The sequence below is a fragment of the Rhea americana genome, unplaced genomic scaffold, assembly GCF_003343005.1.
Source record: "Rhea americana isolate MKP2758 unplaced genomic scaffold, rheAme1 scaffold_36, whole genome shotgun sequence".
Classification (NCBI taxonomy): domain Eukaryota; kingdom Metazoa; phylum Chordata; class Aves; order Rheiformes; family Rheidae; genus Rhea; species Rhea americana.
Genome location: NW_028186490.1, coordinates 6,421,051 through 6,445,460, shown reverse-complemented (window position 1 = coordinate 6,445,460; position 24,410 = coordinate 6,421,051). Strand labels below are relative to the sequence as shown.

At 36.8% G+C, this 24,410-nt stretch overlaps 1 protein-coding gene across 1 annotated transcript in view; it reads right to left on the bottom strand.

Moving 5' to 3' along the window:
• Positions 1–842: 842 nt before the first annotated feature.
• The window catches only part of TSPAN14 (tetraspanin 14), a 44,792-nt gene continuing 21,224 nt past the window's right edge, over positions 843–24,410 (bottom strand). The window contains exons 3-9 of the mRNA XM_085312352.1: positions 19,847–19,897; positions 12,972–13,118; positions 12,040–12,210; positions 9,190–9,315; positions 7,549–7,593; positions 6,848–6,967; positions 843–4,920 (exon numbers count right to left, since the gene is read on the bottom strand). Of these exons, the coding sequence (XP_085168478.1) occupies positions 4,849–4,920; positions 6,848–6,967; positions 7,549–7,593; positions 9,190–9,315; positions 12,040–12,210; positions 12,972–13,118; positions 19,847–19,897 (732 nt within the window). The 3' untranslated portion in view covers positions 843–4,848. The remainder of the gene's footprint in view (positions 4,921–6,847; positions 6,968–7,548; positions 7,594–9,189; positions 9,316–12,039; positions 12,211–12,971; positions 13,119–19,846; positions 19,898–24,410) is intronic.

Here is a 24,410-nt window from a genome sequence, read left to right as displayed (position 1 = left end):
ATTTTAAGCTGCTTAGTCTTTTCACATCAGGACACCATTTGCAAGTTCTTTTCTGATATCAATGGGAATTAAAAATTACTACAAAAAAAACCCCAAGAGCTTATATCATGCAACCCAAAAAAAACAGAGCTTTAGATGTGGGCTGCAGATAAAACACATTGCTGGCTAACTGGCACCTTTTCAAACTCTACCTGGTGAATCAGTCTGCTTGCCTAGTTAACTGAACATGCCAACCTCCCCAACCCAAACTACCTTTAAAAGGACTCCTCCTCCTCCCTTTTCACTTCCTATTCTAAAAACTCAGCTCTGAATTTCTACCTGCTCATGCCACAAGCTATATTCTTAAACATGCATGTTACAGGAATCAACAGTCTGGCATGATTCTCATTAGAAGTACAGATCACAGTAAACCACAGTCAATATTTAGACAGTACTCTGACACGATATAGATTAAAGCTGGTTAGATATAAGAGAAGGGGTGTGAAGATTTGAAAGTGGCTGGCATTTCATTAAAGTATCTCCAGTGACAGAACCTCAGTTTAGCTTTTGATAATTAAGTGTTATAGTAAAACAAATGTCTCCAAACATTTCTGTAACAACTTTTCATGCTCAAAACTTCCTACTTGATAAAAAAAAATAAAATAAAATAAAGAGATCAAAACAGGATCTATTCCACAGCTTGTTTTTAATGGGGAACTTTCTGAGGCAGCCATAGGCATGCTTCATGCAGAGTCCCACTGCCATTTTTATTCTGCATTCATACAGTAATTTCAGGAGCCTTGTTCAGGCATGATAAGCCATCAACTGTGCAAATCATAAGAGATAACTGTAGAAAATAGTAGTCATGGTGCAAACAGTTTTTATTTAATGTTTTGGGTGTCTAGATTTAATCACTATTTCTCTATACTATTCTGCAGTTCCTTATAATGGCTTTCAATTTTTATTTTTTCAGGATTTTTCATTAAAAATAGACAAAAGCATCTGAGGGAATCTAATATTTAGCAGTATGACAAAAATAAATAAAATAAAGCAAGAATTAGTTTCAGCAAAATACATACATGAACATTATTGGATTTTTACCATTTCTATACTTATTGACAAACTACAGTGTCAGTAGCCAGTTTAAACCTCAAATATTAGTGACAGAATACAAATCTTAGAAAACAAGTTTCAGCAGTATAAAACATTAAATTTTATTTAATCAAGTTTAAGGCTTGACAAAAAAAAGTTACTGAAAGTCACTCAGAAAAGTCATGACCGAAGAAAAGACAGAACCTCCCCTTCTACCAGCAAAACAAGATTCAAGCTGCATGACGACTCATGGGGGAAGGGAAAGGATGAAATGGTGAAACAAAACAAGGTAATTCTCTGCATATTAAACAAATCGCTGCATCAGCCTCAGGGGACATGGAGTACAAATCAATCCAAATGGCACGGTACAGAGGGTCATCAACACTCAAGACCCTTTAGAAGAAACATTCAGGTTTTGAAGAGACCAGAGCCTCCTTTGGTCACTTCACTTTGTTCAGCACTCATTCACCCATCTCTTCACATACAGAAAAGCTCTGTCCAAATCCAGGTGTATTAACAGAAACATTGTCAAACACACTGGCAAATAAATACATTGATTCACAGAAATAAATTGTGCTAATTTCTGAGAAATAAAGCAATCACATTGAATAAGTTTCCTTCTCTCAGTCTAGTTATTCAAGTCCAATCTCCTATCTGACATCTTCATTAAAAACCTTGTTTCTCTTGTAGTGTTAGTGCAATTGTTCCAAACACAACCACTGAAATCTTCAACATCACACTTACCAAATCTCTGCCTGTGAAATGGTTTTGCTTCTCCTTTAGATGCGAGTCTGCTTCTAAAGCCCTAACTGCTTATGCTAACAAGATTTGTTTAAAGCATAACCTAAATCTTCAGCAATGAGGTCACTGCAGGTCCATAAGGAAAGGCACTAAACATAATTAAGTAGAAAATAAGAAATTTGTCGAAGTCTGAAATTATATTAGTCATGTATATCACCAATAAGGGGGAACTTTAAAATGTGTTAGCACAAAGTCTTGATTGCTCTGTGTTTTAAAAATGATACTGAATTAACATCCACTGTGAAAATAGAAAAGCTTGTGATTTTAAAGACCCTGAAATAGGTTGAATTTGCTTTCTTGAATTAGGTTCCAAACCACTGAAGCATTGATACATAGCTGTTGTTAACAGAGCCAAAGCCAATAAGAAACTGTGGAAAGGTAACACTTCAAAAAAATTGTTTTGCATTTAAATGGTACTTCAAAAAGAATCTGAATATTCATTTGTCTTCAAGCAACTTGGTGAGATTGGCAGAGACTGTTGAATTCTGATCACTGACACTGGCCCCTGTCAGTAGCTGATTTCAGTGTATGTAATTCACTGATACCTTTGAAGCTATGATGATTTACACCAGCTGTGGAAATATGCTCCCAGCATTAGGAGCTGTCTACATCAAAAAAAGGCAAAGTGAAACATTCCCTAAATGCTATTTTCAGTTCAATGTTTTACAAATATAAAGCATCGTTCTCTAATTTTACATGCATCAGGTTACTATATATAATCTTAACAGAATAAATTGCATGATGAAGCTTTGCACCAGAATTTAAAGCAAAGGTTACTAAGACACTGCTTTGTTGCTTGCAAAGTAGCAGCATCAGCAGCAAATTTTTGGCTGCTCCTAGTGGACTAGATAAAGTAAACAGGTAGGACAAACTTCAAATTCAAGGCTCTAAAGAAATGGCTCTTGCCCTCTTTTCAGTGACCTTGTAAACTCCTATCTACTGCTTTTTTTCCTTGTTGTATATCAAAGCTTGAATCACAGTGCACTTCTGGAGACTTTGCTTTCAGGTTTTTCAGATGAAAAACAGCAGACTGTTCTCTGCTACTCTAAGGAAATCAACCATCCTTAGAAAAGCTTCCTTCTCCTATTTTGTCTCAATCACTGGCCAAAAAACTAACCAAAGAGCTCAAAGAACGGTAAAAGCTCAAATAAAATATACATGCAGAGTACAGCACTGTCTGAAATGTTTCACAGATTAAAAGCATGAAGATAGATGATCAGTAAAGATAGATTCTTACTTTAGATCAGCCTTTGCCAGTGAAGTGTTCATTAATACATACATAATACAAATAAAGATATTTATAGAGATGCATGCAGAAGTCTAGCTTCCTAAGAAAGTCATATATATACTTTGGAAATACAAGCATTAAATCCTTCAGGTAGACTATAGGTAGTAAAATGCCATTATAAAAATATATACTTTTCTAGAATTTACACTATGTTAGGCACAGTAAATAAATCTGCTCTCCCTGATAGACATAGGTGTCACTGGAAGCAGTAAACAATTTGTTAGTATATGGCCCACAGTAAAACTGACAGTTACAACTATTTCCAAGTGGTTTTCAGTCACATACTTCTATCTCTTAAAGCTAAAGATACTATGCTAAACACGGCAAGGAAAATAGAAGAGCAACACTTTTGTAGCTACTATAATCCTGGTCCCAAAGGCTTCTAGCAAAGACTGGGACTCTTGTTGAGATTAATTCCCAAGAACAGAGGGTGGAGGGAGAAGAAAGCTTAGTTTTCTTCCAACAAAAGCCAAAGAAAAATTTTACTTCAACAGGAGTAGTTCAGTTTGAGGCAGCCTACTACGGTGAGGCAATAGTTCTGGTCACCGTATCATTGTGTCTGGCCTGACATTTGAATCATGCATCATAATACAAACAGAACTAAAGACTCAATAGCTGGATAAAAGATTTAAGAAAAATAGAATTCTAATATTCTACTGAATTTATATTCCCTGATAAAAAAAAGTTCAATAGGAATTAATGTTGGCCCATGTTCTTCCTCAGTCTTGATATCAACAATTAGGATTTCTGTCAGACAGATGGGCCTGAAAGAAACTAGAAGAAAACCAACCTCTAGAAACAGCTGCATTTTGAAAATTTCTGCAGGCAGCATTTTTTAAAAGATGTTATTGATCAAGAGAAAAAAAGCTAAGACGTTTTAAAGAGTTTTTTCTTCCTCTATAAATAAAAACTATTTACAAGCTTTTCAGAAAGAAAATGCAGCATCACAGATTCTCCCCTTCACCTGACCTCAAATAAAGGGATTTCTAACATATAATGCTATAGATAACATGGTCAGATTTCTCCCCTCTTAAGAAAATGTTCGATCTTTCAAAATGTCTTGGGTTACTCTGTTTCTCTTAAGCTGAGCACAAGTCCCTGCTCCTGAGACATCTGTTATTCCTAGTTGGAGAAAAGTATCCCCTACTTCTGCACAACTGAGACTCAAAGAACTAGAAAACTAGTGGGTCTTTTCTCATTTCCAATACCATGACCATTATGTCTTCGTGGTATCTTGCCACAGTGACTGCAYGGGTCTTCTATAGATATTAAAACACTTCCAAGATTTTGAAGAGATCAGCATGTCTTCAGAAAAGATCACAACATAGATTGATGACAACTGTTGGGAGTAAAAAAAACCAAACAATTTTCAAGGCAGTTCTTTAAGGAAGAGGTCTATAGCAGTTATATTTCTCTTTGCTATGTTCTTTAAAAATCTGTTCCTCCGGTATTTCATTTCTTCCACAAAGAGCAACGCTGGTGCAGTAAGTCGTTCCTTTGGAAAAAAGGCAGATAGGTGTGTGTTTTCGATCCTTTTTTGTACCAGTGTGTAATAAAGTACAAGCAGGTAAGAGCCACATATGGCTTTTAATAACAGGCACATTTCATGGTCTGTGCATTTTTCACCTTGACGTCCAATCAATAGCAGTAAAATATACTTCTTTTGCAACAGGTGTGTGCTCTTATATTCAGAAGGCATTACCTGCCTTTACAGCTTCAATATCAGAAATCAATGTCCTTGCAAGGAAAATTCCAAAAATCTATAAAGACAAAAAACAAACTGTTTGTGAGATGAAACATTCTGAATGTACCAGTCTGCAAAATGGCTCAAAAAAAATCAGTGCCTATTGCCATTAGTCATTATCACAGAATGAGAACCAACTTCTTGCACAGTCCAGTTACGCTGTACTAAATTCAGTGTAACTACTCTTATGAATAAAGATAAGCATTCATGAAGTGTTTGCTAGTTCAGATATCATTGTTAGTCAGGATCATCTGTCAGAGCAGGACCCTAACAAAACATCCCATTTAAACAGCTATCTGGGCAGCAAAATCTAGCAGAAAAGATAATTGATGATAGAAAGATGTTTTTATTTAATGCTTCAGGAATATTTAAAATAAACTTCTGGATGTTCTACATCAGAGAATAATCCTCACAGTCAAGTGTACTTGGTCTTGTAGCACTCACACTTACCTATTGCTAAAACTACAAGTCTGAAGCATTTTCATTCATTGCAAAACTAAGTCATCTGGTCAATTCTTACGTATGTGTGTATGTACAGTTACCTGTGCTAAAGTGAAATTCTTATCATAAACACTAATGGAAGTAGTCTTGGATCATTCTGAGACATTTAACAATTTTGAAATTTCATCATTCAACATTTCCAGGAAATTTCCATTTACAAGTTGAAACTACACTCTTAACTCAGTGCATATCCTGAAAACATTATCAAAAGAACTGGGGCAAAGTCTTGGGAAAGCTTAGAATTTTGTTTCAGAAGTAGACAGATTATGTCCAACTCAGTCCCACCATGAAACAGCTTAATGCACAAGAAAGATCAAATTTTAAAATACAAATGGCAAGAGAAGTTGGTCTCTCAGAGGCTCATAACATTATCAGAATAACAGTGTCAGGCTGTCAACACACTGCCAGAAGATTAAACTTTGCATCTTGAACATCCTAAACGAAGGTGCTGCTTTCAGGACAGCAGGTCTTTACAAGCCAGGAAAGCACTACAATTAGATATTAAAAAAAAAAAAAAAAAAAAAAAAGTATCAGAAAGAGTCATAGGAGGCAGTGTTGCTATGGCTAGAAAAAAAAAAGGTATTGTTCCTGTGTTTGCTACCACTTTATGCTCAATGCATTCTTTCAGTTACATGGAAAATTTTTGGAGTTAACAAGTTTATTTCACACTACAAAACAAAGGAGTATCATAGGAAACCAATTTAGGTAAGTGTAAAAAACCACCACAATGAAAGAAGAATTCACTTTGAGAGAGAAGAACAGCTGTTTTACATTTTGGTTCATTTTCTTTGATATAGGAAGTGGAGACAAGGTACTGCAAGAGGTCACAGCAATTCCTTCACCTAGTTCTGCTAACACCATATTTTCAACTTGTTCACCAACTTCCCTGCTGTTCTACTCTTGACTTTCTCAGCAGTCTGATACATGAATTCACTTACAGTCCATTGAGTGGTAATCTTAGGAATATCCTGTGATAGCGATGTAAAAATACTGAAGTCCATTTCTATTTGTGATAGAAAGCTGTAGTTCAGATCTACTGCAGCAGATGACTAGTTGATCTCCCCCACAGCACATTGAAATGCAAGAAATATCATTTTTATATATACACATATACACACACACACAAATGTAATGATGAAACAGCATGTATTATATTATAAATATACAATGACATTACACATATTAGCATACTATACTACACAATTCATTGTATTTTTAAATGATCTTTTCTTTGAGGAACAATTTTGCAAGAATGAAACTGGTATCATATAATTTCACCCTAAGTCATCATCCCTACAAAATTGTATTTTTTTGCCATACTATGAGCATACCTAAAAGCATCCAAAGTATCCAAACATCTGTTATCCCCCTTCCATAACTACTTTTACTCTCAATGGTTTTATTTGCAAAATTGAAAACGTAGCATAACAAAAACAACTAACCTGCAGCAGTGAGATAGCTATGAAGACACCCGCAACAATGTAGATATTTCGGGGTAACCAAGCTTCAAGAGCAAGGATACAACCTTTGACGAAAATCTGATCATCCCATTGGCTCTTGCTCTAAATACAGGGAAGAAGAATTTGAAAATACATTACTTTTTTGCTCAAGTTTGTTACACCATCATCTGATCACATGGCAGGATATAACTAAACTAATGATGTTTTGCATATACAGCTAATGTTTTTAGCCAAACTCCAGAAATACAAACATGCTCAAACTAACTCAAGGAATGCCAGGACAATGATGTTAGGATCTCACAGCAAATTCTATTATTAGAATGCTTTAGAATTAGCACAGAAATGAAATACTATGAACTAATAATTGAGACATCTGAATGCAAGTCTTACCTCCCTTTCAGAAACACTTTTTTTCAACTTCTTCCCTCACTTGCTTTCTCTACCTTCCCATAATACAGATAAATTTACTTTAAATAAAAACAACCTTTCCTCCACACTACTAGCATGATGTAGCACAATTAATTAGCTCCTAGAATTCTGAGCTACTGACACATGCACCAGCAGTTCCACATAATTTTAATTATTTTGCCTATGCAAGCGCTAAAAATATAATTTGAAAGACTTAAATCTACGTATTATACTGGTAGGCACAGGATATGATAGACAACATTTCAGCACCTCACCTTCTTTCTGACATCATAGCCACACTGTGTATTCACAACTTTTTGCTGCAAAGGAAAAGAGATAGAAAGTGTATCAATTGATTTTTAATTGCTTATATTCACAGGTTTTTCTACCTACTAAATTCATGGACAAGTAAATACCAAAACCAGTATTTTTCTAGAAGCATTTCACTAAAAATTAGCAAAGCATTAACAGAACACCAGAAAAGTAATGACAAAGCAGAGATGTATATTAGCAGTAAAACATCTTCCATACTCCCCCAAAAGTCTCAGTAAGTTGCCTTCTTTCATCACTTGACTTTCAACTAGCAAGGATTCTTCCATATAAAGAAGCATAACTGTATTGCCAGTCTACAGGCAAAACATTTGCAAGATCCTTTTCATGAAATTTAGCTATTTCACGTAACACAAACATTCTGAGGTAGCAAAGGTATAAAGCTGATTTAGATAATGGAGGAAACATGCCCTACACAGTCCATTACTTCACACGGTGTGCAATTTGCTAACTCAGATAGTAAGAGATATTTACAAGCTATTTGAACTCCTTTAGAGTTGATAGTTGCAGATCTACCACATAGCCTGGCTCCAAGATACAGCTAGTTCTGAAAAAGAAAATGCTGCAGTTGTAGAACCCAAGTAGGAAGACTATGAACGCTTCCAGACCACAGCTCCACACAGCCTGATGGCAGAATATAGCTCCAACCTTGCAAAAACTTTCCTTTCAGGACCTTCTCTTTACAAGAATTATGAAAACCTGCTTACTATACAATTATACTATAATTTACACAACACACAGTGAGAAAAATTTAAATGCAAGGAATAGAACCTCATAGAAAAAGACACTTAAACTCACCAATGACTCCTTAAACACATGCCTCCAGAAACAGAAAAGGCTGCAGTTGAACAGAACTGCTTTGAATTAAACTGCTGAAATTACTGGGGAACTTGCAATCTTTCCCTGACATCCTTCTCTGGCTGATGTCCAATGTAAGCACAAGTGAAGATAAGTATAGCCTACCAACGACTATCTGCTCTGCATGAGGCTATCTGGATGGACCTTCTGAGCCATAATTAAGCCGAATAATGCTACAGAGCATTTAGATATCTACCTCTGCATTTTGGCTTCCACTGAAGGAGCCAGATTCTTAAAGTCTAGTTCACAGATCTAACTCATAAGCACATAAAGTTTGTCAAATCATGAAGTGATTCAAGTGCTTTAAGTTGTGTTTGTGCGTAAAGCGCTTTAGTTGCTGATAAACCAAGTCATCAGCAGATGGAGTTACTACTACTTGTTTAGCAGATGGATGGTGTACAGTAATTTAACAGGACGTGCTCTCAAATCCCGACAATCTGAATGAGAGGGGTCAGGAGTTCAAGAAAACATGCATTTGGAAATAATACAGACAGCATCCACAGACCAAATCCATACGAAATTCCTCGTGGCAACACATTTCCAGCTCTATCACAGTTGCCACATTTAGACATTAGAAAGAATGAAATGATTTGTTTCTATCAAGAGAGTAAATTTTGATAGTTTGAAAGGTCTTTTAAAGCCCTAGGCATCATTCCATATTCAGGAAGTGCTTCCTTTCGTAATTCCCCAGCAACATCACAGCAACACAAAACCAGGAAAAAACTTACAGCAGGATCAGGTATACAACAGGAAAAAGGAACACCACATTTCTCACGACTTTTGCTTTCACTGCTACAGTTAAAATATATGTTAAGGTCCCAGTCATCTGGACCCTGCGCACCACAGCAATGGTTCTGCAACAGAAACGAACACACACTTAGCATTCAGTTATTTTCGAGACAATACATCCATTAAACAGTTCTCCAAAATGGTATTTGCTGACCATCTTCAGCCAAAGGCTGTGTAGAATCAATGGCAATACTACAGTACAAAACTGAGTAATCTACAGCATGGCTCTATAATTGCAACAGAATATATTTGGCGCATTATTCCTGGAAATGAATGTCAACATGGTATCATAAAAATTGTCACTGTAGATGTAATTGCCAGATGTAATTATGATATATCCATAAATGGTGCAACAAAAGTTTACAGAAATGCTCTGTTTTTCTTTATTTCCAAGTTAACCAAAACCATGGGGAAAGTTTCCCAAAATTTGTGGCTGAAACTTTAAATATTTGTCAATCAACCAGTTTTCCCCTCCCTGTTTACTGCAAAGATTGATCAAACATTTGTGAATATACTTTTTTAAATTAACAAATTTTCATATTCAAATGAATTAACTGATAAAATGTCATTAGCTCTAAAGTCAGTCAGCTCTAGAAGTATTTCACCTAAGACCTAACTAATGTAAAGCAATTACTAAATTCTAGACTTTTCAATGAATGTCCAAGTCCTAGAACTAATGGAACCTATCTTCCTACTAAGTTATGCCTTGCAGTTGACTGACCTGGATATTTGAGTGCAAGCATTCCCCCATAATTTAGGTGGTATACTGTCMGAGACTTTCCTGGTACTTATGTAGGAAGTTCCCTCCTCTACTAGGTCTCTAGCTTTTCTTTGTTCACTGCCAATCTTCACAAAACTTGTATTAACTTAATTATCCCTGAGACTTCTGCCCAAACTTGGATGAAATCAGTAAATGAGTTACCAACTGGTGACAGACACTGATGTGAAAAGACAGAACTGCATACACCCATACACCTAGTTCTCACAGGAAAACTGACTAAAGAGTTGAATAGAAAGGTCAGAATACAGTATTAAGAGAAGCAACTTTAAGTCAATAACTGCTTCAATACTTTTACAGCAAAGATAGCAAAACAGCTTCACTTCTGCCTTCCTAGTCCCCTCTCCCTGTCAAACAAGCCTTTTTAAAAAGACATGCAACCACTAAGCATACTCATCTGTGTTAGCAAGGTGGGCATACTAATCTTGCTCAATTATAGGCCTGAAAGTAATGTAAGTTTCCACTTAGCCAGTAAAATGAACTGCCTACAAAAAGCTCTTTGGGCTCCAGAGACACATCGTAAAGACACAGCAAGTCAGCTCATGACTCCTTAGAAGATGCATTTTGGTGAGGCATTTATAAATACTGCTGCACTTTGTTCAACCCTTACAGGACTGTGCTTAATATTGTAAACTTTTCCTGTTTGCTCAGTGACAGGCTGATTGAGATGCTCTGTCCATTTTTTTCAGGTTTCTTAGCTCATTAAGTTTAGCTACTGAACTCTTTATTAAGCTCAGCCTTTTACTCTCACTGAAAAGTACTCAACCGTAGTTCATTATAAATCAGCTTAGTTTATTAACCTGGCTGGCTGCAGTCAAAGTAGATTAAACAGGAAGAGCAACTCAAATTTGAAACAGTTACTGATGTTGGAAGTGGCGAGGTAACAAGTGAGGCAAGACCTTACAAAAAGCGCCCTTAGCACTGAAAGCTAAAGCAAATAGCACTGAAATTTGTAAGACTCTACCTAGTGAACACTGCCACATACACTATCAAGACATGCAAGAGCAAGCAAACAAGACAGGTAAAGCTGTTATAGAGTTGTTCAAGGCAATTCTCCAGTCCAAAATACGCCTTGCTATCAAACTGAGTCAATGGCACAGACTTCTAAACTCGACCTTCTAAAGGATGAAGGAACAACAACAAAACACTATTCAATCTTCTATCACAAGAAAAATATTTTTTAACCACTTCATGAAGTATACCCACACACTGTTTCTCTTCATTTATATTTGTTAAATATATATGTATACATATTCATATAGATGTGTATGTGTATATGTTTTATATATATATATATATATACACACACACACATATACATATATATACACATACACACACACAGTTCAATGGATATATGTATACACACACACACACACGCATGCAATAAAGATCAGAAAAGTCACCTTTACTGGAAGCTTTCTTAGGTATCACTACAAGAGAAACTGATCAACTGAAAGCCACCAGGCCCTTACTAGCACAGGGCTTGTCAACTCCTGGTATACACCACTGTCTTAACTGAATATTTTAGGTCCACAGAAGAATAAAATTGTTTCACCCTTCCATCACTGCCCAGCTATAGGTTGGCCTTTCACATTCCTTTGGTTCACTGCGAGGTCTGTCTCAGAAGATAAAAGGCCGTACTGCATCCCTGTACAAGGCTGCAATGTCTCCTAAAATTAGGGTAGGCTTGTTTTATTTTTTCACAATACACAGGTTTTTGTTAACTTTTCATTTAAACTGCTGCAACATCGTGACCAGAACAGGGGAGCACGTCAAAGACGTAGAAAAATAGATGGGTGTTCGGCAAAGCTGCCACATTTGTACTTAGAAAAGCACTGTATCTCAAATCTTTCCTCTCTAATGCCTTCAGGGCAGAAACAGCAGAATAGCACATTTGTAATATGGCATTATTAGTTACTAGGTATGAATCTATAAAACATATACAGGGGAAAACTCCGAGCTACCTCTTCTCCTAAAAGGCACAAAAGCAACATGGACACAAACTTACAATTTTCTGTAGTGAATCAATGAGGTTCTGAAGGTCAATATCATCTCGGTAGGACTTAATGTTATTCTCAAAGAACTCCTTGACCCTGTCCCTCACCCAATCCTGGAACAAGAAAGCCAAGACTGCCACTGCCAGCTCCAGCAGAAATATAAACATGATTGCTCCACAGAACTGTAAAAACAAAGTCACAAGTTAGAAAATATACATCCAGTTCTACAAGAGGTGGTCAGCAAAGTAAGAATATACTGCAAAAAAAGCAAGAGCTAGAGTTACTCTACATTCTGGTTACCTAAAGTACAGGACGAACAAAATCATTGTACCACAGTCAACGTACAGCAGTGAAAATACTAACAAGCAAGGGGCTACAAAACATTGGATTAAATTAGTTCTAACATTGCTTCTTAGACAGTTTCACTTTTATCACTTTTCCAGCTTGTTTCTAAATCTGAAGCAAAGAAGAAATCCCAGTACAAAAAGAAATGTTCAAGAGATCTCATGTTAGTCACTTCAGTTTCCTGATTTTGCTTACCAAGCACTCAAAAGAGATTTTTAAACTTTTAAGGGATTTCATTTTCCCTAAGAACTACTGAAAGGAGATAATGTCTTAACTAAGTATGTTCCAAAATACAGTATTTTGTGAGATTACATATTCATTATTTTATGTCCTGAGATACATACTATAAAGACACTGTAATAGCACCATGAATGAAAAAAGGAACATTTTCCCAAAAGAAAACAAAGACATAGATTTAAATCTACACTGCCTTAAGTGTCATTTCCCAGAGAGGCTTGTCAGGACAGTAGGTTTACCATGTATATTGCAACAAAATCAAATTCCTAAATTCATTTTCTGGTTTTGCTCACCAGTCCTTCATCTATCATCCTCTGCTTTCATATGCATAATGATCTACTAGTATAATGAAGTTACTTACAAACTTTAAAAGGCAGATGTTTTCTCTCAGTGCTCCTACACAACCAGCGAATCCCAAAGTAAACATCACTATTCCAACCACCAAGACAAGTACCACTGGGTCCAGGCCATGAAGACCAGTCACTTTTGTTAGATCAGACAATACACCCTGAAAGACGAAAACAGAATAATGGAAAAAGGTTATGACCCTATGCATGTTTTTCATTTAACATGTGATTTCCACATGAACTGCTCTTAAATCCTTGAGATTGCCAATAATGACCCCCACAAAAATTATGTAATTTTGCTTCTTCAGTATGCTTTAAGTATTTTTTAATAAACAAATTCAATCAGCTTATCTTGTCATAAGTTGATGTTTTCCAATAAGAGATATACAGGTGTTAGAAGTAATTCGCACAATGAAGCCACAAATGTCCCCCATGAATTTACACGGGGTTTTACAACAGGAACACAGCAAATAATTGAAGAACATACAACTCCTCACAGCTTCCTAAGTACCTTTCATAGGTGACCGGAAGAAAGTCTGGGGCAAGAGAGTTATTAACAATACTAATTTCCTTCACTGCAGCAGAGGAATTAGACTGAATGCAAGGTTACAGTTACTAAGCCTTCCAAAAACAGCACAGTCCCAGCATACTCTCAGCTTTCCAGAATACATTTTCCTAGGTCTATCTGCCAAGCAAGCTTCCACAAGATGGTGCCAAAAGCTCAATACTATCACTGAATATTTAATTTCACAGCAAAAGATTTGATATTTTACATTAACTTGAAATGAATCTATCAGAATAAAGTCACTCCCATTACTAACTCTTAAGCAAAAACAAAAAAATATCCACCACACACGGACAAGTTTCCACCCATCTTAACCATCTAAATGTCTGAGTCGCAGAAACTGACAGAACATCCTAGCTACAGCAGACATTATAGGTGATATGTTAAGTAAGGCAAACAAAATTTTGATTCTGTTTTCAAGGGTCTTCTCCCAGCATTTTAGTTATACTCTTTCTATCACTGAACATACTTAGGATTGCTCCTCTAAACATCTTTCAAAATGCAGTACAGTCTTTATATTCCCTCCCCAAAAAGTTCTCACACCAAAAAGTTATCCACTCCCTTAGAGACATTTGCAATCTAGTTTTAACAGCATTCCCTTTTATCAACTATCCTAAGACACCACTTATCTTGACAATAATTTTGAGCACATGTAAACACACGGCCAATATAATGAAGTCCTCATTCTTTCCAATTTAGGTTTTAAAGAAATTAAAGAACAATTATTCTTATGCAGGGACATGCAGGAGGCCATGCAATAGTCTGAGTGTTCCTCATACACTCATCAGCAAGAGAACACCATTTTAGTATGACAAAAAACTTCCCTTTAAAAACAACAACAAAAAATGGAGCTCAACAAAGCAAAAGTAAAATACATTTTACACAAAAGGTAAACATCCCACAACTAAGAGGCATATTCTCAATGTAATTATATTCAATATTAAAAAAAAWGTCACAGACATTCAAAGCTCACAATTCACGTGAACAACTTAATTTTGTCAAAGGAATATAAATTCATTTTGCTACTCAAGTATTTGTGCTAGATTAGAAGCGTAAAGAACACATACCCTAAGAGAATACTTAGAAAAAAAACCCCCAAATTTACATGTATACATAATAAAAGTGTTGTCTTCGAAATACAGCATTAGAAGAAAACTGACACAGAAGAACTTCATTAGCTGATGAAAAACCATCAACAAACAGTAGCCTAGGGTTACATGGGAGTTTCTTCCACAATGTGCTAGCAAATATTGTTAAAGCTGTTTATTTAGCAAGAGTAATAGAGTACTTTTTAATCAAAGTTGACTGAAGAGATGAACAATTAATTGTTCTTTAGAAATGAGAATTATCTTGCAACAGCTGGTAACTAATAGTTGAAACACCCCCTAAGAAGGTGAGATAGTCCTGACTTATAGATTTCCCAGAATTCGGAAAGCCTTAGAAATCAAAGCGTCACTGGTGACATTCTTGTTCTTATAAACTACAAAACCTCACTATTAAACATCAAGCTTGGTCTATTGGGACTCTTAAGAGTCTCACATAACCAAATCTCTGTCTCAGGGCCCACAAATGCAGAAGACAATGCCAAGATCAGCTAGAGCAATTTTGAGTGTTTTCTACAACCAGCAAGCTATGAAACCAATCAGTATGTGAACAGAATGTTGAAGCTTTCACAACTGTGAGCTTTCACACCCAAACTTAGGCTTTTTTTCAGATAGCCTCTCTTGCTCAACCAACATCTCTTGGAAAAAGAACTTCCTCTAATCAAAGCATGTTATGAAGAAAAGCAAGCACAAACTGGGCTCTATTATTCACTCTCAGATATAACTGGTTCCCAACATTCTTTTAAATGTTCACATTTGATGTTCACAAAATTCTCTTTTGAAACAAGATTTCTTTTTTGGCCTAAAAAAGTTAAGTGAAAAATCCTGAAAAAACAATGGAAGTAGGTAACAAGAAAAATAATCCAAGGGACCATATCATTCTACCTTATTTACCTCAAAGGGTGCTTTTCCCCATGCCATCCACAGCATGGTATTGAGGCTCTCCCCTCTCTCCCAACCAACAGTGAGAAATTCAAATCATCATTGACATACTGATCATTATAAAGGCTACAGCTGAAACAATTTTGTAGAGGGTTTTTCTCCTTGTTTTTAGAGAAGGAGGAAATTCTTTGAATAAGCATGTAGTTCCATCTCCCTCTTTTTCACTGACAGCAGAGCTTTTATTCACACCTTATTTTAAACAACGAATATCAGGAAAAGTTTTTCTGAGATCTGTTATTTCAGATAAATTCCAGGGGAGAGTTTAGTATAACATCATAAAGACATGCATCAAGTTCCTTTACAAGTGACATCTAGTACTACTGCAACAAGAGGATGCAAAAACTGGCATTTATAAAGCTCTTTGAAGTATAGGCTACTATTTACAATAGCATCTAGATTTCTTACAGGTTCTTCTATAACTCTCATCTTATGTGTACAGAATATATGTAAACATCTCAAAAAAAAAGAAAATAGGAAATGGAGGCATATGTAAATGAAGCCCAATGGTTGAAGTCACAGTTTCAGAAAATCCAAGAATAAAAGTCAGCTTTAAGTCTTCCTCTCAATCATTTATAACAGTGAATAAAACTCCAGTTTGTACATGCTTTGCTTGCTTACCACTTTTCTATTAAATGTTTCTAAGCATAATCATTTTGGATGAAGTGCATTAGCTACAAAGAGCAAATATGTACTGTCTTAAAAATTTTACCACCATCCATTAACAGATGGGACTTTGGAAGTCATCTAGTCTAACTCCCTGGCTCAAATCATGTCCAGCTAGATTAGGTTGCACAGGGACTTGCCCAGTTGAGTTCTGCGTATCTCCAAGGATGGAGATACAACCACCTCTCTGGGCAACTGTTTCAGTGTTTGGTCAACCTCAGTGAAGAAATCTTTCCTAATAACTAAAATTTCTTGCATTTCAATATGTACCTGTTGCATCTCACTGTCATGTTGCACCACTGGTTCCATCTTCCATACACCTTCCTAATCAGGAAGGAGTAGATGAGGATGTAATCTCCCCTCAGCTTTCTCTCAAGACTGAAGAAACCCAGTTCTCTCAGTATCACGCATTCCAGTTCTCTGACCATCTTGATAACCTTTATCTGGACTCACCGCAGTATGCCAGTGTCTTCTACAGGGGAGTCCAAAGCTAGACACAGTATCCCAGATGCAGTCTCAAGAATGTTGAATATGGTTGGAAGAATCTCTTCCCCTCGACTACTAGCCACGCTGTTGCTAATACAGCCCTGTATGCAGTTAGCTGTCTTTGTCACAAGGGCACATAGCTGATTGGTATTTAACTTTGCTCCACCAGGTGCCCAAACACTTTTTTCACAAAACTGCTTTCCAGGCAGTCAAGCCAAAAGCCTGTACAGATCTATCAGGTTATTCCAACCCAGACACAGGACTTCACATTTGCTATTTTACCTCCTTGAGTTTGTCCACCCATTTAAGGCCTGTCAATGTCTCCCTAAGTAAGGGTTGTGCTTTCCAGTATACTGACCCCATTTGTTACCCCAGCCATAAGCTTGTCATAAGTTCAGACTAACCAGTCTCCAGTTTCCTGTATCTTTGTGTCCTTCTTGAAATGGTTTTATTTAGGAAAGTTGTTTTCTTGAGATGGCTCAGTGCCACTTCTCTTGCTTCTATTAATAGTTTATAAAAGTCACATTCATTTTCTCTTGATGATTTTCACAATATCCCTTGCATGATAGATTAGCTCCCATCTTGTTTTTAAAAGTAGATAAAATGTTAAAGCTTACACAATGACATGATTGTTTAGAATAACAAAACTCTGCTAAAACAACATATGGATAGGCCAATTAGACACTCAAGTTAAAGAAACTGATTTGCTGTATCAGCAAACAGACACTGCAACTCAGATGGGTAACATCTTTACATAAGATTCTTTCAACACTTGACACAGGAAACAGCAAGATCCTTCGGATATATTGTTAGCTCAAGCACATGCACAGGGTTTAAATCCAGACCAATCACTGCTGAGAAGTCAAAAATGAAGATTAGCCCTACTGGAAAAAGAAAGGGCAGAGAAGTCAAAGGAGCCCAATACAGTCCACAATGCACTAAGAGTTAGGATGCTCCAAACTTCAGCCACCTTAAAGTTATTTACGGCTGCAGCATATTCCAGCTTCTGGAATTCAGGAATTTTTCTTCTCATCTATTGTCCACAGAGACATTCATCTATAAAACGGCAGATCTACCACAGGCACATACTAGGGCTGAAGGATGGCACTAATATGATGGAATGTATGTATAGAGAAACTGAGGTGAGAAATAAAGTACAGATTTCATGAACCATTCAAAAGTTTAAAACTGCAGGCAAAGTTCAAGTAATTTACTTAAAATAGGACAGACAGCAGAAATAATTCAGGCAGACATTATGAAATAAAGATAGGAAGAACCAACAACAAATTTGGCAAAGTTTTTCCTTCAGTAAGTTTAGTGTACCATAAAGGCCATTTGGCAAATGAAAGTAATTAAGAGTTAGCCATTTATATCCACACAGATCCAATGCGCTTCTTTACTAGAAGAGATTACCTAAATATAAGATGACAGATTCAAGATGAGGTAACTCCCTCCCTGAAGCAAGGGACAGAAAATTCTGTTGTTACAGAATAGGAGGTGAACACATTCCTGCATGGAGCTAAATTACTCACAATATGCCAGTGATAACATTTACCTGGTTGTGCAGATGTGTGCGCATGCACATAAGGGACGGGAGAAAAAAAACACCTCAGCATTAAATTCATCATAAAATTCTTTCACTTTTAATGAGTGGAGAAATCCAAGGCCTTGCGATACATGGGTAAATTCTTTGTATAGCCACTTTGAATAAGGAAACATTACACTTAAGTTTGTAATGAAAATTACCTACTCAGCAACATAACTTCACAGTGAGGGCACCTGCCTTTTACTAATAACTATGCTGCAGATCAAGTCTGCTAGTAATTGTCACTTTTCCCTACTTCTTGCAGTAGTATTAAGGTCATGGCTTTATATTTATATTAAGGGGGTAAACCACTAATTTCCACATATGATATTGCCTCTTTTCTTGTAACAGAAGTATGTAGGTACATAGCTGCACAGACTTCCCCTGACCAAAGAAGTTATTCAGCTGAATAACCGACTTCTATTTTTGGCCAAGGTTTCTTTTTCAGCTGGATCATGTTCCCCAATTTTGTTCCTCTACATAGTCACATAATCACTTATGCAGCTCCATGGAGAAAGGTGGAAGACAACAGTTTGCTTTAAGCTGGAATTCCCTCAGAAAGCTGGTTCCAACAATAGCCTGATAATAAACATTAAGGTGTTCTCAGACATCCCTTTAGTAACGCAAATTCTACAGCTGAATTTTAAATTCAAAATTGAGATAAGGCAGCTTACTTTTCTTAGCAAGTTGGCAACTATCAAGCCAATCTTGACACTTAGCATATTTTTGCTCCAAATTGCTGGACAAAATGGTTAGCAGCAGCAGAAAAACATAAGAAAGAAGTCCGAAAGCCATAAAATAGTCACAACAAAAAGAAAGGCTAGGTACACTTTTGTTCTTAGTTCTACCAGGAAAAACACCACCATCATATTGTCTTTCAAGCAGGTTCTTTTTTGTTTTTCACGCAGGTCAACAAGAAATTACTGTGAGGCTTTGTCAAGTTCAGCATACCTGTATTAGCATGCAGAAAGTACTGCCATCTAAATTTTTGGAAATACCATTTTTTTCCAGTCTTCAGAAGTGGAACAAAGTGATGCCAGAGTGCTGCGGCAGATTTAGGTAAATGCTACACACTTGTCCCAGAATTCCCCTAAGTCTGTCACATCTATAACTGTGTGTGCTTTTAAAAAAAAAAATATAGATATACATACACATGCATATACATACACACAAGGTACCTTTTAAATTCTTCTCAAATGCTATTCCTTCCCAATAAGAAGAGGTGAGGAGAGCATTATATTTTTAGAAAATGCGTTTTCTAAAAGAACTAGATCATAAAGACTATATAAAGATTAAATTCTCACTAAAACCCCGAGTTCAGTTTACAGAGAAGTCTAAATATCAAGGACTGCAACTTAACACACTATCAGGGAGCAGAATGAAACTCCAGCTAGTTTCAGTTAAGACCATCTGAACATGTCTGAACATCTGTTCAGACACTATTTTTAATCCTTGCTGCTTCCCAAGGAAAAAAGTTTTACTTGTGGGACAGAGGAAAGGCAGGAGGGGGACAGTCAAAGTAACATCAATCATTTCTACACTTACCTTTTCACTCCATGCCCACAGACCAGCTGCAAGGAAGGCCACTCCAGCCAGCTGAAGGGACAAAAAGAGAATTAGATTTACCAATGAATGAGAAAACACATACCCAGTCACGCAGCCTATAGGACTCTTACTCAGAAAGACGACAAATATTGCCTCTAATCCCAGGCAATAGTAATGACATCCTTCCCCACAGGTCAATCCCTTTAGGAAAGGAGATTTAGAGTTCTTCTATTCCACAGCATTACCACATTAAGAACTTTTTATAAACTATTAAAGTCAATTATTCAAGAAGCACATGCTGCTAAATTAACAGTTCCACATGTTCCTGTGCAAGTGGAGTTATCTTTGGCCCAGTGACTGTGCCTTAAACCCCTGCACACTGATAAAAAATTTCAGAGAATTTAATGCACTACTTCTAGCTTATTCCCCATTTAGTCGTTCAATTGTACGATCTCAGACTGAAAGTAGCTGCAATTGATTTTTCATAACTTCAATGTTGAGGCTCATAACATTAGCCTCTATTAGATAACTTTTCTTCCAGTTCCTAACCTTGTTTAAACTCCTTCGAATTAAGCTTAAGTAATGGTCTATCCACTTACTAAGCAACTAATTAACAACGAACAAACACTACACCAATTTCGATGTCTGTATAATGAATATTCCTGAATTAAATTCACTCAAATGAAGCAAGAGATCCTTGCCCTAATCTTTCACCCTTTTTCTCTCTTCTCATGCAGTTCATCTATAACACGCAGTTTCAATAATCATGCTAAAATGACATCTTGACAGATCAAGCTAACTCCTCTCTCTAGAAGAGTTTTCAAAACTTCTGCAAGAAGTGCTGCTCAAATAGATCATTTATTTCTTAAACAAATAGCAATACAAGGCAACGCTGCCTCGCTTTGAAAGTTTCAGGGCCAATTACTAGAAGTGTTTCAGTTAACCACTCTCTATTATTGTAAGAAATGCTATTTTTAATTTCAGATTTATGACGAGTTCTACTTTGAATTTTTGCCAAAGCATAATAAAGAGACTACTGACACACAGCCATATTTAAATTGCCCTAGCAGCAAAGCATTGCTTGATTATGGGGAAGTATTAGTACTTATTTGCAAGCTGACAACCAGTATTAGAGAAAAGAGTTTTGGTTTATTTGAATTTCCTCAGTATCCTCCTCATATACAGTAGGTTTATTTGCTTTGCAAAGATTTTCTTTTATTTGCTTCCTTTGCTTCTCCAAGATTTATTTGCTTCCTACTAAATTTCTCTACTGTACTGAAAAACCTTGTCCATTTGAGAGAGTCAGGCAAGTAGTTCTTTTTAATGCCTGATTAGCAATGAATGCAGAGAAAAAAAAAATATACTTGACACTACTGCTCCATTGACCAGGGAGAGCCTGCATTCCTTCTCCCAACCATTATCATAGAATCAGTAAGGTTGGAAGGGACCTCTGGAGATCATCTAGTCCAACCTCCCCGCTCAGCAGGGTCACCTAGAGCATGTTAGACAGGGTTGCATCCAGGCAGGCCTACTTTAAGTGACATTCTAGCCTAACATGTCCATACAAGTCTGTCTTAACCATATGAAGGACTCAGGCTGCTTCCTCTTCCCCATTTAACCCAAATTAAATTCCTCTGCCCCATTGACAAGTGAAGTCCAACAACTGAAAAAGCCTTCCTGCAAAAGAGGTCCTTTCCTCTAGCAAATGCAGCATCTGAACTAGATAGGCATTACAGGCAACTCCCTATAGCACAGGCAAAAAAGAAAATGGGACCCACTTGCACAAGAAAGAGGTGTGGATTTGAAGAACTGCTGGGTTTACTGCTGCTGACCCTACATCATGCTCAGATCAAATGAGATCGTTCCAGGTATCCTCTGCTGGGGGGCGGGGGGGGAAGCTGGGATGGGGCAAAGGGCTAACAGTTATTCAACCTATTCTATAAAAATTACTCCAACAGTGGTACACACCCCTCTGGGCATGAAGCCTCGTACCATGTTTTAGGGCTTAAACACAAATGTAAAAGACAAATCTGTTACTTACATATGGAAAAAAGAGTTGCAAGCAGGCAAAGCAGCGCAAAGTTAAATTTCCAGATGCTGTTTAATAAGCAACAGTACTGTGACTATTCAGACAGAAGCAACTAAATACATTTAAAGTGAAGATTTAAATCAAAGTAACTTTAACAATGATACAAAAAAGCCGCACGGATATAAATGAAATAGTGGACCAGGTCACCCCTAAGTCTAACCACAATGACTTTTCAAAGGAACAAAATACAGAAATTAATAAACTAACTTACTGTATAACACTTAGGTTGTAATAGTACATGAAATTGATGCTTCTTTGTCCCTTTCCTCATTCCAAATGCACCAGGAATGCTGGAAGGCAGGGGAAGACACAGCTGCTATAATTTGCAGTAATCAGAATAAATTACACAGTATATGCAGCTGGATCTTGAGAATTATCTTCTAGTGAAATAACAAAAAGAACTAGGAACACAGATACTGTCTTCCACATTCTGTATGTTAACACTATTACTGAATAAGCAGATTGTCATCCTCAGACTGCCTTTCATTTTAATTACCACCTTAGCTAACGTGGAATGATTTTCTTGGTTATTGAGTAGATTTGCATTAACATGCTTTAGCCTTACCTACAGAGTAGAAGGCTTTGAGTATCCAATTAAACAATGCTAGCTATTGCTTTTTAAAAAACATTACACTACTTGAACATTTGAAAAGATTTCTGTAAACTTTCCACCCTTCTAGTCTGAAAAAAATTCAGTAATGAGTAAAGAGAATATCAGAAGTTAAACAATTCTTTTCAGTGCAAAAACAAGAGTAGTAGAAATGTGTACTGTGAAGACTCTTAAGAGTCTTAAAAAAAAAAAGTGAAAAATAAAAGGAGAACTAAAAGCCTCAGCTATTTCTTAAAGGGCTGTTTTGCTCATTACTGGTGCCCCGGCTCCAAGAAAAGATACCACCATGTACTAGATAAATTACTCCATTTCTTTCTTTCAAATCACAATTCAGTTTTAAAAAGGTACAAGTAGTAGCAGAAGGAAGGGACGACAGGTGCACAAGAGGAATGTGTGCATCATCACTATATTCAAAAAAGTCAGATTTGAAAGTAGTAACATGAACTTTGCTTCCACTTTCTAAAACAAAACGTTCAGTTTCACTTGACCAGGATATTTTCTTCTGCAGCATTACTTTTGAGGATCTATACAAACTATCTGCAAGTAAAAAATTAGTTAATTTGAGAAAAAATAAACTTAATCTCAAAGAATCAACATAAATAGGTCTAAAACTTCAGCGAGACTTAAATGATTTCAAATTGATTAGCAACAGCCAAACTGCATGCATTAAGTTCTTTCAGTTAACTTAAGTCAGCCAAGTGTGATGTATTTTGTAGAAAAAACACAAAATCCTCAGCCACAACAGTGACTACAGAGACTGCTAAGTTGCAAGGGAAATGGCAGCTATTTAACTGAATACTATTTGTTTTAAATACAGCACACAGACTTTATATCATTGAAAACTACTGTAAACACGGTGCTGACAAAAACAGCCTCAAAAGTTGTGCTCAACTGAACATGCTCAATACAGAGTTCTAAAGTTCTACATAGAGAACTAGCACCAGGACAACATCCCCTCATCGCCACTCGTATAGAGGCATTCAAGTGACATGCTGGGAACTGATCAGTTCACCAAAGCGGCCACATGAATAGCAGAATGGGTGGCTGAGAACTGTTCCCAGAGTGACAGTGAGCAACCAGATCAACATCCTTCCCCCTCACCCCCTCCACATACACATGAAAGCTAACAGGAGATATTTAGATGTTCGCCTCTTATGAGAATCCAAACGATCTTTAAGCAAGAACAAACTGGATTACACAGCTCATTTTTAAATCTTAGTCATTTAAGCTAAATACTGCCTGGCAGGTTGGATGGAAGCACGTATGACAACTCCACTGCACTCCTTTAAACAGGAAACTAAAACAAGTAACCAGCATTTGGGCATCTCCTGTTTTAGAATTGAAAAATCCATGACGTTAACATACTGCATTGGGCTTTAAGCTCTGCTCAGAAGAAGCAGAAGCCCAAAAAGAACTGCAGACACCATACAGAAGATCATTTAGTTTAAACATAATCCATTCCAAACCACACTTGGAATTCCTTTGACTAAACTATTAGAGTCACCCTAACAACTGAGAAAATGGGATCTAATTTGCTTCTCAGATCTAAGTTGCAGCTGAACATAACTCTTGAAATAGGACTGCTGCAAGCAAACTAATTTTGTGCCAACCCACCTCCAGATTTGATTAGAGGCTATAGGAATGTATTCCCATTGACAGCTCAGTTTTGGCAGGTGCCAAACTGTTACGCTTAAGGAGAACACTTTCTCCATACTCTAGACAATAACATTTGACAATTTAACTCCACTCATGCTGGAGAGATCAGTAATGTTCACTCCTCCCTTCCCATCCTTGCCTCTTCACTCCTCCCTTCCCATCCTTGCCTCTTCACTCCTCCCTTCCCATCCTTGCCTCTTCACTCCTCC